The sequence below is a fragment of the Sinohyriopsis cumingii genome, chromosome 6 (genome assembly GCF_028554795.1).
Source record: "Sinohyriopsis cumingii isolate HCF-2022 chromosome 6, ASM2855479v2, whole genome shotgun sequence".
Taxonomy (NCBI): Eukaryota; Metazoa; Mollusca; class Bivalvia; order Unionida; family Unionidae; genus Sinohyriopsis; species Sinohyriopsis cumingii.
This window is the reverse complement of record NC_142966.1, coordinates 21940786-21953156: the sequence shown is the minus strand read 5'-3', so window position 1 is coordinate 21953156 and position 12371 is coordinate 21940786. Positions and strand designations below refer to the sequence as shown.

General features: G+C 35.2%; 1 protein-coding gene across 6 annotated transcripts in view; it reads right to left on the bottom strand.

Annotated features, from left to right (window-relative positions):
• The window catches only part of LOC149796476 (intermembrane lipid transfer protein VPS13D-like), a 360667-nt gene that overhangs the window by 63127 nt on the left and 285169 nt on the right, over positions 1–12371 (bottom strand). For all 6 annotated transcript variants that reach the window (XM_089961181.1, XM_089961184.1, XM_089961183.1 and 3 more), the window contains 5 exons: positions 10567–10736; positions 6357–6480; positions 4962–5034; positions 4004–4160; positions 303–387 (listed from right to left, as the gene is read on the bottom strand). In XM_089961181.1, coding sequence (XP_089817307.1) covers positions 303–387; positions 4004–4160; positions 4962–5034; positions 6357–6480; positions 10567–10736 — 609 coding nt within the window. The remainder of the gene's footprint in view (positions 1–302; positions 388–4003; positions 4161–4961; positions 5035–6356; positions 6481–10566; positions 10737–12371) is intronic.

The window sequence follows — 12371 nt, the reverse complement described above, 5'->3', positions numbered from 1 at the left end:
AACATGACATGTTTGAAGGGACACTATTATTTTCCTAGGGGCCTTGAGTGGCTGAGTGGTCGAAAGTGCTCAACGTTCCAGATCACTCCATCTCACCTCTGTCTGCGTGGGTTCAAGTCCAAGGCTCGGCTAACATGGGTATCTGGGAAAGCCTGCCAGTAGCTTCTTGTGGGTCGGTGGTTCTTCCCTGGGTTTTCCAGGGTTCTTCCTCCACCAGTTATACTGGCCGCCATGTATAGCCTATCTTGTGCTGAAAAATGGTGTTAAACCCTATAACAACAATAATTATTTTCCTATGTTACCTTTTTCTTGAAAACAATATAGTTTCCACTTGTACTTTCCATCACCAACTGTTTCATCTCCAGACCTGATTCAGCATGACCTCCCCTGTAAATAAAAACTCATCCTTCTCAAAGTCAAATAGGAACTTTTTGTTCAGGTAAATTGATCTTAAGCACAAAGCATACCTGTGATGTTTTCAGAATATTAGAATGGTATTAAAAAATATTATACGAGATTTTAGAAAATTCTGTGATACATTTTTTTTCAAGTTCAACCATGTGAATGATGACTGCAAAGTTATTAGGGTTCAATTTTAAAAGTTTTGAATAAGATGAATACTGAATCTGGCCAATTTGTAGTTATTTATAGACAAAAGTCATCTAGAGATGGTGTGTCCCTTGGTTACATGCTTATGTATTGACTCCTAACAAAAGTACCCTATGGTCAGTACTTTTGAATTAAATATACCTATGATGTGTGACACAGTTTCCATGGTAACAAAACTTATTGAATATTAAAAATTCTAAGCATCAAAATGACACCTCAATGCAAACATTCTGACATGTACCAAGTTTGACTGAAAGGTTTTCAAGGGTTTAAGACTTATTTAGAGTTGAAAAATGAAAATGTTTGCAGACAGACTTGTGTCCACAGTCCACAGTCATAGCAATATCTATATATCACCCACCCTATATTTAACACCTGAAAGATACAACAATAATGTTCATCCAAGCCTTCTTTAATAACCTCTAATTATTGATGATACAGTCTTTTATGTTTTCAATCCTTATACTGACCAAGTTTTGAGTCTCATTTTCCTTTTAATTAAAAATGTTTACATCTCATGGTATGTCAATAATACATTACATACTATATGTATGTATGTATGTGTATACATATATATATATATATATATATATATATATATATATAGCTAAGGTAGAAACTCACATACCAGAATGCATAGAAGATCAGGTGATTTCTTGTAAAGGTCATCCTTCCAGACATAAAAAAAATCCTAGATCATTGCCATCACTTGTCGAAGGTTGATATGACGGGGTAATTTCTCTGGATCCTACTTGCCATTGACTGTTGAAACATGACTAGAGATGAGCTCCCCAACCATATGAACTGCCATCTATACAAACAATAATTTCTGGCTGTGAGTTTTCCAGAGGGATTCCAGTGCTACAAGTCAACCTTTGTTGCATCTGTGACACAGGAATACTACAACTTTGTTTGTGATCTTGACTTTGTGATCAAGACAACCAGAACAGGGGTGCTACTGAGCGAGCAAGACCCTCTTCTAAGGGTTGACAAATAGTTAGCCAAGCAGAATCAGATCTGCTGCACTGAACCCTCTCACTGTAATCCATTCCCTTTGGAAATAAAACTCCATGAGCTTGGTAATCTGTAACATGGATATGCGAGGGAGAGAGACAATTTTAAAATTAGCAATGAACTACATGCCCAAATGGATAAAAGGCTATGAAGGTTCAAGATTGGACTTTTCCCAGTTTACTGCAAAATCCAAGTGGGGATGAAGAGACAGGAGATCATTCTTGCCCTTCATCAGAACAGATCATATGTGTTCTTGGAGGATGTTATCCAGATATGCTGTTGATGGTGTTGACCCATACAAGGTGATGATGCAGTTTATAACTTTTGTAAAAGTCCAATGCTTATGAAGAAACCAAAGGGGAGTGCTCTAAACTTGTATATGATCCCTTGGTAGACAAAACAAAGGAATTTGTGTGAAGTCAGATGAATAGGGGCATGAAAATATGTACTGGTAAGACCCCAACTTATTGCTAATTTGTTCCTTTTTATGTAAAGCCTGATTGAAAGAGTCAATTCCATCTTGAATTTTGGCATGGCAATGTATACCTCTTCTGGTGGCAGAGGTTGACATTCATCTTGAGATTTGTTTTGACTTTTGACACAAGAAAGAGTATGGATTAAAACCCCAGAGCATTCATTTTCTGAACCATCTCCACCATCTGGTTGTCACTGCTCTGGTGGCCTAGTGGTTAGAGCATCCATCTTGGAAGTGGGAGGTTGTGGGTTCGATACCCAGCCGAGTCATACCAAAGACTTACAAAAATGGTACTAACAGCTTCCTCGCTTGGTGCTCAGCATTAAGAGATTATTGTTAGGACTAGTCAGCCTGGTGTCAGGATAATGTGACTGGGTGGGACATCATGCTACATGTCTGCGGAATGATGCCCCAGTGCTGGACATCACTATAAACTGCCACACTGCAGACATCGTAGCGATATGACTGAAAAATTGTTAAAGCTATGTTAAAAATCCTAATCACACACACACACCCCCATCTGGTTGTCCACACCCTCATCTGGTTGTCAAGTAACAACCTAAGCATTCATTTTCTGATCCATCTCCACCACCTGCTTGTCAAACAACAACCTAAGCATTCATTTTCTGATCCAATTCCACCAACTGCTTGTTAAGTAACAACCTAAACATTCATTTTCTGAACCTTCTCCACCACTTGCTTGTCACGTAACAACCTAAGCAATCATTTTCTAAACCATCTCCACCACCTACTTGTCAAGTAACAACCTGAGCTCCTTCTGCATAATTTTGTTTCTCTCCAAATCTGATAGAACTTCCATTATGAAGGCAGAAGACCTAAACAAATATAAATCTAAAGCCCCTCTGAGACAATCCTGGTGAAAATGGAGTCTGCCACCAATTGGCTGGCTGTTGATGGTGCGGATGATGAGTCAAAGCAGTTGTTTCGAGGCTTAGGAAAAAGAAATCTTGTTCCTCAACCTATTTATCAAACTGCCTCCTCTATCAAGGAGCCCATTGTCTCATGTCTACTGAATCTTTGTCAACAATCAACTCAACTTTGAGGCTGAGACTGATTTGGCCTAAACAGTAGGCATTTTCAGTTGAAGGAGTAGTTTTTGTGCTGACTGCCTCCTTATTTCCTCCAAACTATTGCTGGATAATAAGGGTGACCCAAAATGTGACATGTAGAACATCAATACATGGTGTGATTTGAGCGATGACATTCAAAGACTGGTGCATCGTCTCACCTTTTCAAAAGGAATTGTTTAGTGTTCCCGGGGTCATGGATTTTTCCCAACAGAAGATAACAAATTTCTTTTATTTTTGCCAACTGTAGTAGTAGATGGAAGGAAACAACTTAAGTAAAGAAAATATTTGCAAATGAACACAAGAAAAGTAAAAAAAATGTCAAAAAACAAACCTTGTCCATATATAGGAAGCATGGATTAATAACAACCAACAACACAAACCATGTTGAAACATGAGGTCACAATAAACAAAGTCAACATTGCATGAAAAATTCACATAAATATTGATCAAATGAAAATTATTATTTCTTTAGCATCAGCCTGGCATCAGTGTTTTCATGACAGAAATATAGTTTCCATTATCCAGTTCAGTCCCATTTTGTCTGCTTCCAGACTGTCAACTTTGCTATCTATTATTGAGAGATAACCACACCATTTTATTTCTAATTTATGATTTCAAATATATTCTTACTGCTCATTTATCTTGGTCCACATGTCTCTCAGTCAAAAATAAGTAGCTTGAAGATTCATCTCTCTCTCTCTCTCTGTGTATGATTTAGCTGAAGGAATAAGTTTATACTTCTGAGTTTATGTGCTCTAAAACCTGCTTCAGATTTCAGTATTTTTTCCTTGTTGATCATATCATCCAAAATTACCTTTCAAAAGTGGCTGGAGCTTGTATGTAGATAAAGTTCTGATAATAAAGCTTTTCCCCTTCCTCCAATCTGTCCATGCTGTAAGAGGCCATGGTTCCATTTATTACAGAGAGTGTAAGAAGATGATCCTCTGTTGGCTCATCCCAGGCATATGGCACTGTTAAAAACCGCAAGAAAAAGGTTACCATGAGTTTATTTGTTTTCAAAGGTATAAATTTCATGGTTTTGAAAAAAATGTTTGGTTTTATTTTATTATAGAAAATGTCAACTTCATTGGTATTCAAATTCTTGGACTGGGGAAGTGATTGTGCTTTTCTTTAATGGATCATTTAGCTGGATTTTTATAATTTCTAGTAACTACAAAATCTGTAAAAACTGGCATCTCACAAAAAGAATTTGAGGTGCATGAACAATGATTTCAAGGATATGCAAATGGCAGTGACCAAAATGACACTAACCTCTATTATCTTTTCTGCTTTTAAAGAAATTTAGTTTGCTTCGTCTTTTCCTGCAAAATTTTTCATTTTGAGCAAACAAGACTGTTGACTTGCTTAACAGTTAACAACCTACTACATGCATCCATTATTATACAACTCAATAAGTACCCTGTAATAACTGGTTCTTTAATATATTTTTAGCACATTTTTTATGCACTTGATCAAAATACACTAAATCCAGTCATTAGCAATTTAACAATGAAAAGTCCGTCTTCTAGCAAGATTTCTCTTACGTATAATGTTGAGTCTTACTGCTTAATGGCTCTCTATTAACTGCATTCAAAAAAAGAATAATTGTTCCTCTGGCTACATAGGGCTTTTGAATACTAAATGCAGAAGAAAAACTAAACTAATATTTATCAAACTTATGAGAAACTTGTGCTGAAAAATAAACAACAGGAAAAATATGAGATATAAAAGGAAAATTATTATTTTTTGACTCTGAATGTTTTTGGTCTTACATGATGTATGTGGCTTGATAATGGCCTGCAGTGTTTCATCCTGGATTCTACCTTGATAGTAAAGTACTGGTACCTGAAATGTAGAGACACAGATATGCAGTGTATATCTGACTAGAAATTTGTTCATGAAACATGGTTGCTCCACCAGTGTCTGAAATGACATATATGCAAAACTTAACCAAGGTCTGACTGACGGATAAATGCATAGGCAGATGGCTGGATACACAGATTGACAAGGGCATCAATAATCATTCTGGTGGGGCATACAAAATGTAAATGCAGATAATATGACAGAAAGTTTACAAGCACATCACCATAATTCTATGTGTTGCACCGGAGTTTGAATACTGCAGAATTACTGGAGCGATTTTCATTTGTTTGAGACAGCCTGTTTTTTTTCTCCTGATGAATCGTTATTAAAATATATCCCCCCCTGCTTATATGTTTAAAAATTTATTGCAGACACTGTTATTTGCGTGGAGACCAACTTACTGGTGCTTGCTTATTTTACTAACTTGCTTACTTAAGTATGTAAGTAAGTAATTAATAAGTTTGTAAACATGCATGCATGTATGTTTAAGTGAATATCAGCAAAATCCTTGTCATATAGGACCAGATCCAAGTTATGTGGTATAGGCAAAAAGGTAAAATATGCAAAATAGACTTCAGTATGGTAAACCTGTATATAAAAACATGCAGAATTACTGTAACATTTATTAAATAAATGATAAAAATATGTGATAATGGTAAAATAATTTGTGAGAATAAAAATCAAAGATAAAGGTAAAAGGAAATAATACATTTCTCCCTTGATAACTAATGCACAACTGGGTTCAAAAACATAGATTGCAGGGTGTGAGTTGCCTAGGAAATTTTGCAAATTTAAGACAGGGATGCCATCATCAGCTGACAATGAGAAGATGAATGGGTGGGAGTCTTTTCATACTCATTTTATAATCGTATTGAGAATAATTGTCAATTTAAGAAAAAAATGAAGTTGCTTGCATTACTTTCAAGATAACCAATGTTTGAAAAATCATCAAAAACATTAATGTTAGTGTTTTCAACAATACATTTATACCTGTGAAAATGTGTATTACATAACTACTTTTTGCACATGAGGGCAGGCTGGTTTCCTCTTGAAGCCGTCTTTGTGGTAAGCATATGTCTGGCAGTTAAAGCACCAAAATGGGACAAAATGGTCTGAGAAACCCAGCTTTGATCAATATGGCAAATTAAACAAACAGTAATATGTAACTGATGGTGGTAAGTGACTGCTAAAATAAAACAGAACCACCTTTCCCACTAAAAGTATGTCCATGAATAATAATTCCAACCAATGTTTTAGCAACTAAGACAACTGATACTGAAGAAAATAATTTAAAAAAGACCTACCTCGGACAGATTGTCTATTCTGAATGGGGGTGGTGTCTCCTCAGCATTTCTAAACATGACAACAAATGTAGGCCCTTGCTGAAAGATCTCAACTTTCAAGAGAAAAGAATTCCTCTTCTCATCTCTGTGGAAAAAAACAGCAGCGAATAATGTTAAATAATTTAAATCTTAACAAAATGGACTGAAAATGTTCATAGTTCCCATTGTACAAGTCAACCATCTTACCACCTCCTCATTTCTGTTTTTGTAATAAACAGTAAGTCGGGCAAATGATGCCTGGCATAAGCTATTTAAAGCTATAGTTACCATGGACATCTCATTTAAAGCTATTGTTACCATGGACATCTCATTTGAAGCTATTGTTACCATGGACATCTCATTAAAGCTATTGTTACCATGGACATCTCATTAAAGCTATTGTTACCATGGACATCTCATTAAAGCTATTGTTACCATGGACATCTCATTTAAAGCTATTGTTACCATGGACATTTCATTTGAAGCTATTGTTACCATGGACATCTCATTTAAAGCTATTGTTACTATGGCCATCTCATTTAAAGCTATTGTTACCATGGACATCTCATTTGAAGCTATTGTTACCATGGACACCTCATTTGAAGCTATTGTTACCAGGACAACTCATTTGATGCCTTCCAAGTATCTGATCATCCTTTATGTGGATAAGTAAAATGTTTGCACAGAAATCATGTTATAACTGATAGGATTCAACCTGTCCCTAAGTGCAAGCCATCCACAATGATTGGGTTATATCTGAAATGTTGATCTAACGGTGCCATGTGGAAATATTTTGTTCTTCTTTCACGTTTTGAACTTGAGTTTCCTACCTCAAAAATAACTGCTTCCTTCCTAACACAAAGCTCAAGCCATCTACCAAGTTTGAGGTATATCATGTAGAACTAATGTTATTAACTCCTTCAGTTGCAGTGACCTTTGACCTTTTGACATTTTAAGAATTCTTCCTTATCCCCAAGTGTAATCTATCCACAAAGTTTAATGATGATAGATATTGGAAAATTAAAGTTATTTTCCAGAAACCATTTTTCTTTTTCAGTCAGTTACCTTGATTTTTGACATTTTCAGCCAGACTAGGCTATTCCTTACCCTGTGTAAAAATCATCCATACATATTGGTAACAGTAGAGGAGGGAAAACAATTTATTTTGTAGAAATCATTTTCTTTCTTTCAGTCAGTGAATCTGATCCTTTAACCTTTTAACTCTAATATCAACGAAGTTCACCTATACCCCAAGTGCAAGCTATCTGCAAAGTCTGGTAGCTGTAGATGGTGGAGCACATGCATTGTTTTCACTGTTTAAGTAAGTGACCCTGAATTGTGACTTTCTCGAGCTCAAAACTGATAGGGTTCTTCCTTACCTCAAGTGCAAGCCATCCACAAAATTTGGTAACTGTACATGTTAGACAGGTTACTTATTGTGCAGAAACCAAATTAATGGATGGATGACTAACCTATAAAAATATTGCATGTTCATTTGTGAGATGACAATTTCCATGGACTTCATGGTTACAATAAACCTTAAGATGGATGTAAGAAACAATGATCTATCTGTAAAGACCAGGGGACAATACAGCTTGACCTGGGCAAATAATCACTAGTATTTTAAAGTTTGCTTCAACATGCCAGGAAGCCTCCTGTGGAAGAGTGCCTAACAACCCATCCACCATTTCTCTGGATCAAGTTCATTGATACTCAGTCAATATTTAAAGGTTACTAGATATAAAACTTATGTTTAAAGGCTTAATATAATACAAACAAATTTAAATACCAACTGTTTGCTAGTAATTTAGTTGCTTCTAGTGTCCTTTAATATGCATGCAATAATGATTTTACTGCCTACAAGATAAATATATATATTGCAGCAATAAGAAACTTACAGCAATGTAAGTATGTAATAGTGGATGTCCACTACATTGTGTGGAACTACAACTACAGTACACATTGCAGGGACTATTTAGGACTATATTTATAGATCATAATTTTTATGAGAGAGAGAAAGAGAGAGAGAGATTCTGCTTATAAACAAACAAAATGAAAAAAGGAAATCATGCATTATCATTGCTTGGTTTCATTCACTTATTAAAATAAAAAATGTGAAAAATGCTGTGATTTATTTTTTCATTCCCTTGTCACATTTTTGTACCCACACAATGATATAGACAGCATAATACAAAATACACCCTGGACTAGTCCAGCCTACTTGTGACACAAATATACATGTCCAACAACACATTTTCTCAGAAACTAGACACATGTTTGCTTTTACCCCGGAGCTGCTTTTTTATGCAGACTCTATGAAGCAATAATAGCCCCTGCCCAACCAATGACAGCAAAATTTAATGTTACCATTTTCTGCTGATATGTTCTTGTTTATGTACTATCAAGTGGGCTAATGTTAGCTCTATTCTTTTTACGTAAGGCATAAGCTGCATTGCAACATGATTTTAGTTCTAATTTAGTGCTTTCACAATAAATTTCAAATTCAAATTTTACCAATAATTATTTTTCTAAATATCCTAAATTGTGGTTTTAATTTATCCAGATACTAAATTCACTTTTAATCGATGCTTTTCAAAATGCTTTCTTCACTCATGTTTCACATTATGTGTTTTAGCCAATTGAATATGCTGTCTTTTTATGTCTTGTAAATCATGATGTTTGCAATGTCTGTAAAAAGCTCATTAGAGATGTTGAATTAATGTTTAAAATCATGCCAACCTAAAAACAAATCTTATCTTAAATAAGATCATAGCAAGTGAAATTGCATTCTATAACTAACTGCTTACAAAATATACTTGTTGAGTCCTGGTTTGGTTATTGTACCAGTTTCATAATACCAAATGGATGACTGTGGGTTCGTGTCCCAGACTTGGCCAGAGTGGTTATGTGAGAAAGCTTGCCAGTAGTTTCCTGTGGGTTGTTGTTCTTCCCAGAATTTCTGGGTTCTTCCTGCACCATATATACTGGCCACCATGTATAGCCTATTACGTCCTAAATCACAGGTTTGAACCCAAAACAACAACTATGAAATGTGCAAGTGATGAAGAAGCATAAAAACTTAAATATTTAAGTAGAAGATAAACTTGCATGTATTATTTTCAGTTGATGCAGATGCAGCTTCATTTGGTATAGTACATACTGCCAACACCTGATGTAACAAGTGCATGTTTGTTTATAGACTTACTGATTTTTAAAAAATTCAGAAGCAATAAACTAAAGTAAGCCACGTACATGTATAAATGGTGTAGCCTTAGTTTTGACAGACAAAGAGTTAATCACAGCTTATGAAAATTGTAAATAATGGTTTTCTGTTCTTTGGGAAGCCATGATGATGGTGTACATACATAAATGCACTTCCCTGTGTAAGCTCCTGATTATGTTTCCTTGATAATGTAACTTCACTATTCTTTTGCAATGTAACAAGTTTTGGCTGATTTTATGGTTGCTACAAACCATAAATAAAAGTACAGTGAAAATAATAGGATCCCAATCCCAATCCACAAAATTAAGTGCAGAAAAAACAATAGGATCCCAATCCACAAATTTAAGTACAGTGAAAATAATAGGATCCCAATCCCAATCCACAAATAAAAGTACAGTGAAAATTATAGGATCCTAATTCACAAAATTAAGTGCAATGAAAACAATAGAATCCCAATCCACAAAATTAAGTACTTTGAAAATAATAGGATCTCAATCCACAAAATAATGTGCAGTGAAAATAGGATCCCAATCCACAAATTTAAGTACTTTGAAAATAATAGGATCCCAATCCCAATCCACAAATAAAAGTACAGTGAAAATAATAGAATCCCAATTCACAAAATTAAGTGCAGTGAAAATAATATGATCCCAATCCACAAATTTAAGTACAGTGACAATAATAGGATCCTAATCCACAAAATTAAGTAAGAATCTGCTTTGGCAATTTTTATTTGCCATTTTATTGCCATTAATACCAATGTGACCAGGCAGCACATGGTACAGAACACTTTTTTCCTATTGTATAAGCCCAAGCTATTTCCCTATATTTTTCTAACAATATTTGCTGGCTTGATCAATAAATACAAGTCTCATTTGCTTGATCACAGTTCATTAGCATTTCACACTATTTGATATTGTTCAGCTGAATGTTTAATCAATCATGAAACAAGAAAAGTATTTAATTTACCTCATGTTGATATGGAAGGAATCTACTTGGTCTATTCTGAAGCCTCCAGACCAGCTATACTCTACATCCAACATCTTCACACATAACAACTGGTCAAGATCCACCCTTGGCCAATGGAATGGAAGCTTAGATTTTGGAAAAACTGTCAGGCAACCATCAGTAGAAAAACCCTAAAATTGGAGGAACAAAGTTATGATACAGAGATATAAAGAGATATAGGAGCGCTATGTTCATACTTAGATGGCATCAGGACCATTTAACCCTGACAGTTAATCCTAGGATATTTTGTCCCTAGGGCAATTTGTCAACAGGGTGATTCGTCTCCATTTGCATTTTTGATAAACAATGACATAACATTGGTATAGACAGTGTTTCATTGATTGAAGTATCTTACATTCAAAACTATAATGTCACTAAGGGACTTAAGGTTTTGTTTTAAATTCAAGTTAGTGTGAAAACTGATTCCTACTAATGAGGACAAAATTTGCTTGCTTAAGTTCTGTCATGACAATTATATGCATGTTTTACCTTTATTCTTTAAGTCATTATCAATGGTTTATACAATTATTCCAGGGCTCATGCATACAGCTGATGACTAGTTTTGCTAATGTTTATCAGTAATAAAAATGCAAGTTTGGTGAATAAATCATAACACTGCCTGTGATACGTGTCAGTGGCCTAGCATGGAATATGTGTCAGTGGTCTAGCATGGAATATGTGTCAGTGGCCTAGCATGGAATACGTGTCAGTGGCCTAGCATGGAATATGTGTCAGTGGCCTAGCATGGAATATGTGCAGACAAATGCTCATATTATAGAAAAATTTACAAGGGTTTAGAAAAAGCATACAAAAGACAATTCCCTAGCTATAATGCATATATCTGTCGATGACTACATGTCCATGATATACCTGTCAGCATATACACGAGAAAATTTACATAACTGTCTGGCATACATGAAGAATTAATTTCCATGTTCGTTTTGAATAAATGATATTTCATAAAAGTGATTGTTGTATTGTTTATTAATTTATCATCGTTTCCCATTAATTTACATAGCATTCGAAGGATCACTTTCACCAAAAAATTTGAAGCAGTATGCAAATAAAAAACAAAAGTTCCCATCTTATCACAAATCTAAACAAGACAGCACAATTGTCCTTCCAGTTCTGTTTTCTTTTCTTTCCTGGAGAAAATTCTGAATATTCTGCTTTACTATTCAACGTGATTAAAAGTTGAATATTATGAAGATGAGATACAGTGACAGCAGTAACTGTTTGCGAAATCCAATACAGTGGATACAGACAGGCATGGTAGCCTCTATTTCAAATGAACCAATCATACTGTAGAACCAAATTTCCCATGTACATGTGATACATTTCTATCAGAATGGAACCAAGCACCCATTCTAAACTGAAAGTTGCAAGGAATTTTTATATATTATTTCAAAATTTTAAAAAAATTTGTTGCAAAAAAGAATGTACACCCACATTCAGGTCCAAAATACAGGACAAATACGGAAAAACGGGACACTTGGCAGCTATGCAGTAGTACCAAGGAATCATGTTGCAGACATGTAGCATGATTTTCCACCCAGTCACATTATTCTCACACCAGGCCAACCAGTCTGAACACTAACCTCTTAATGCTGAGTACCAATTAAGGCAGCTGTTAGAACCATTTTTATTGGTCTTTGGTATGACTGGGCCTGGGGTTAAAACCTGTGACCTCCCCCATCTCAAGTGGAAGCTCTAACTACTTAGGTCCCCAGAACAGTCTTAACGGAGTATAACAATACAACAAATAC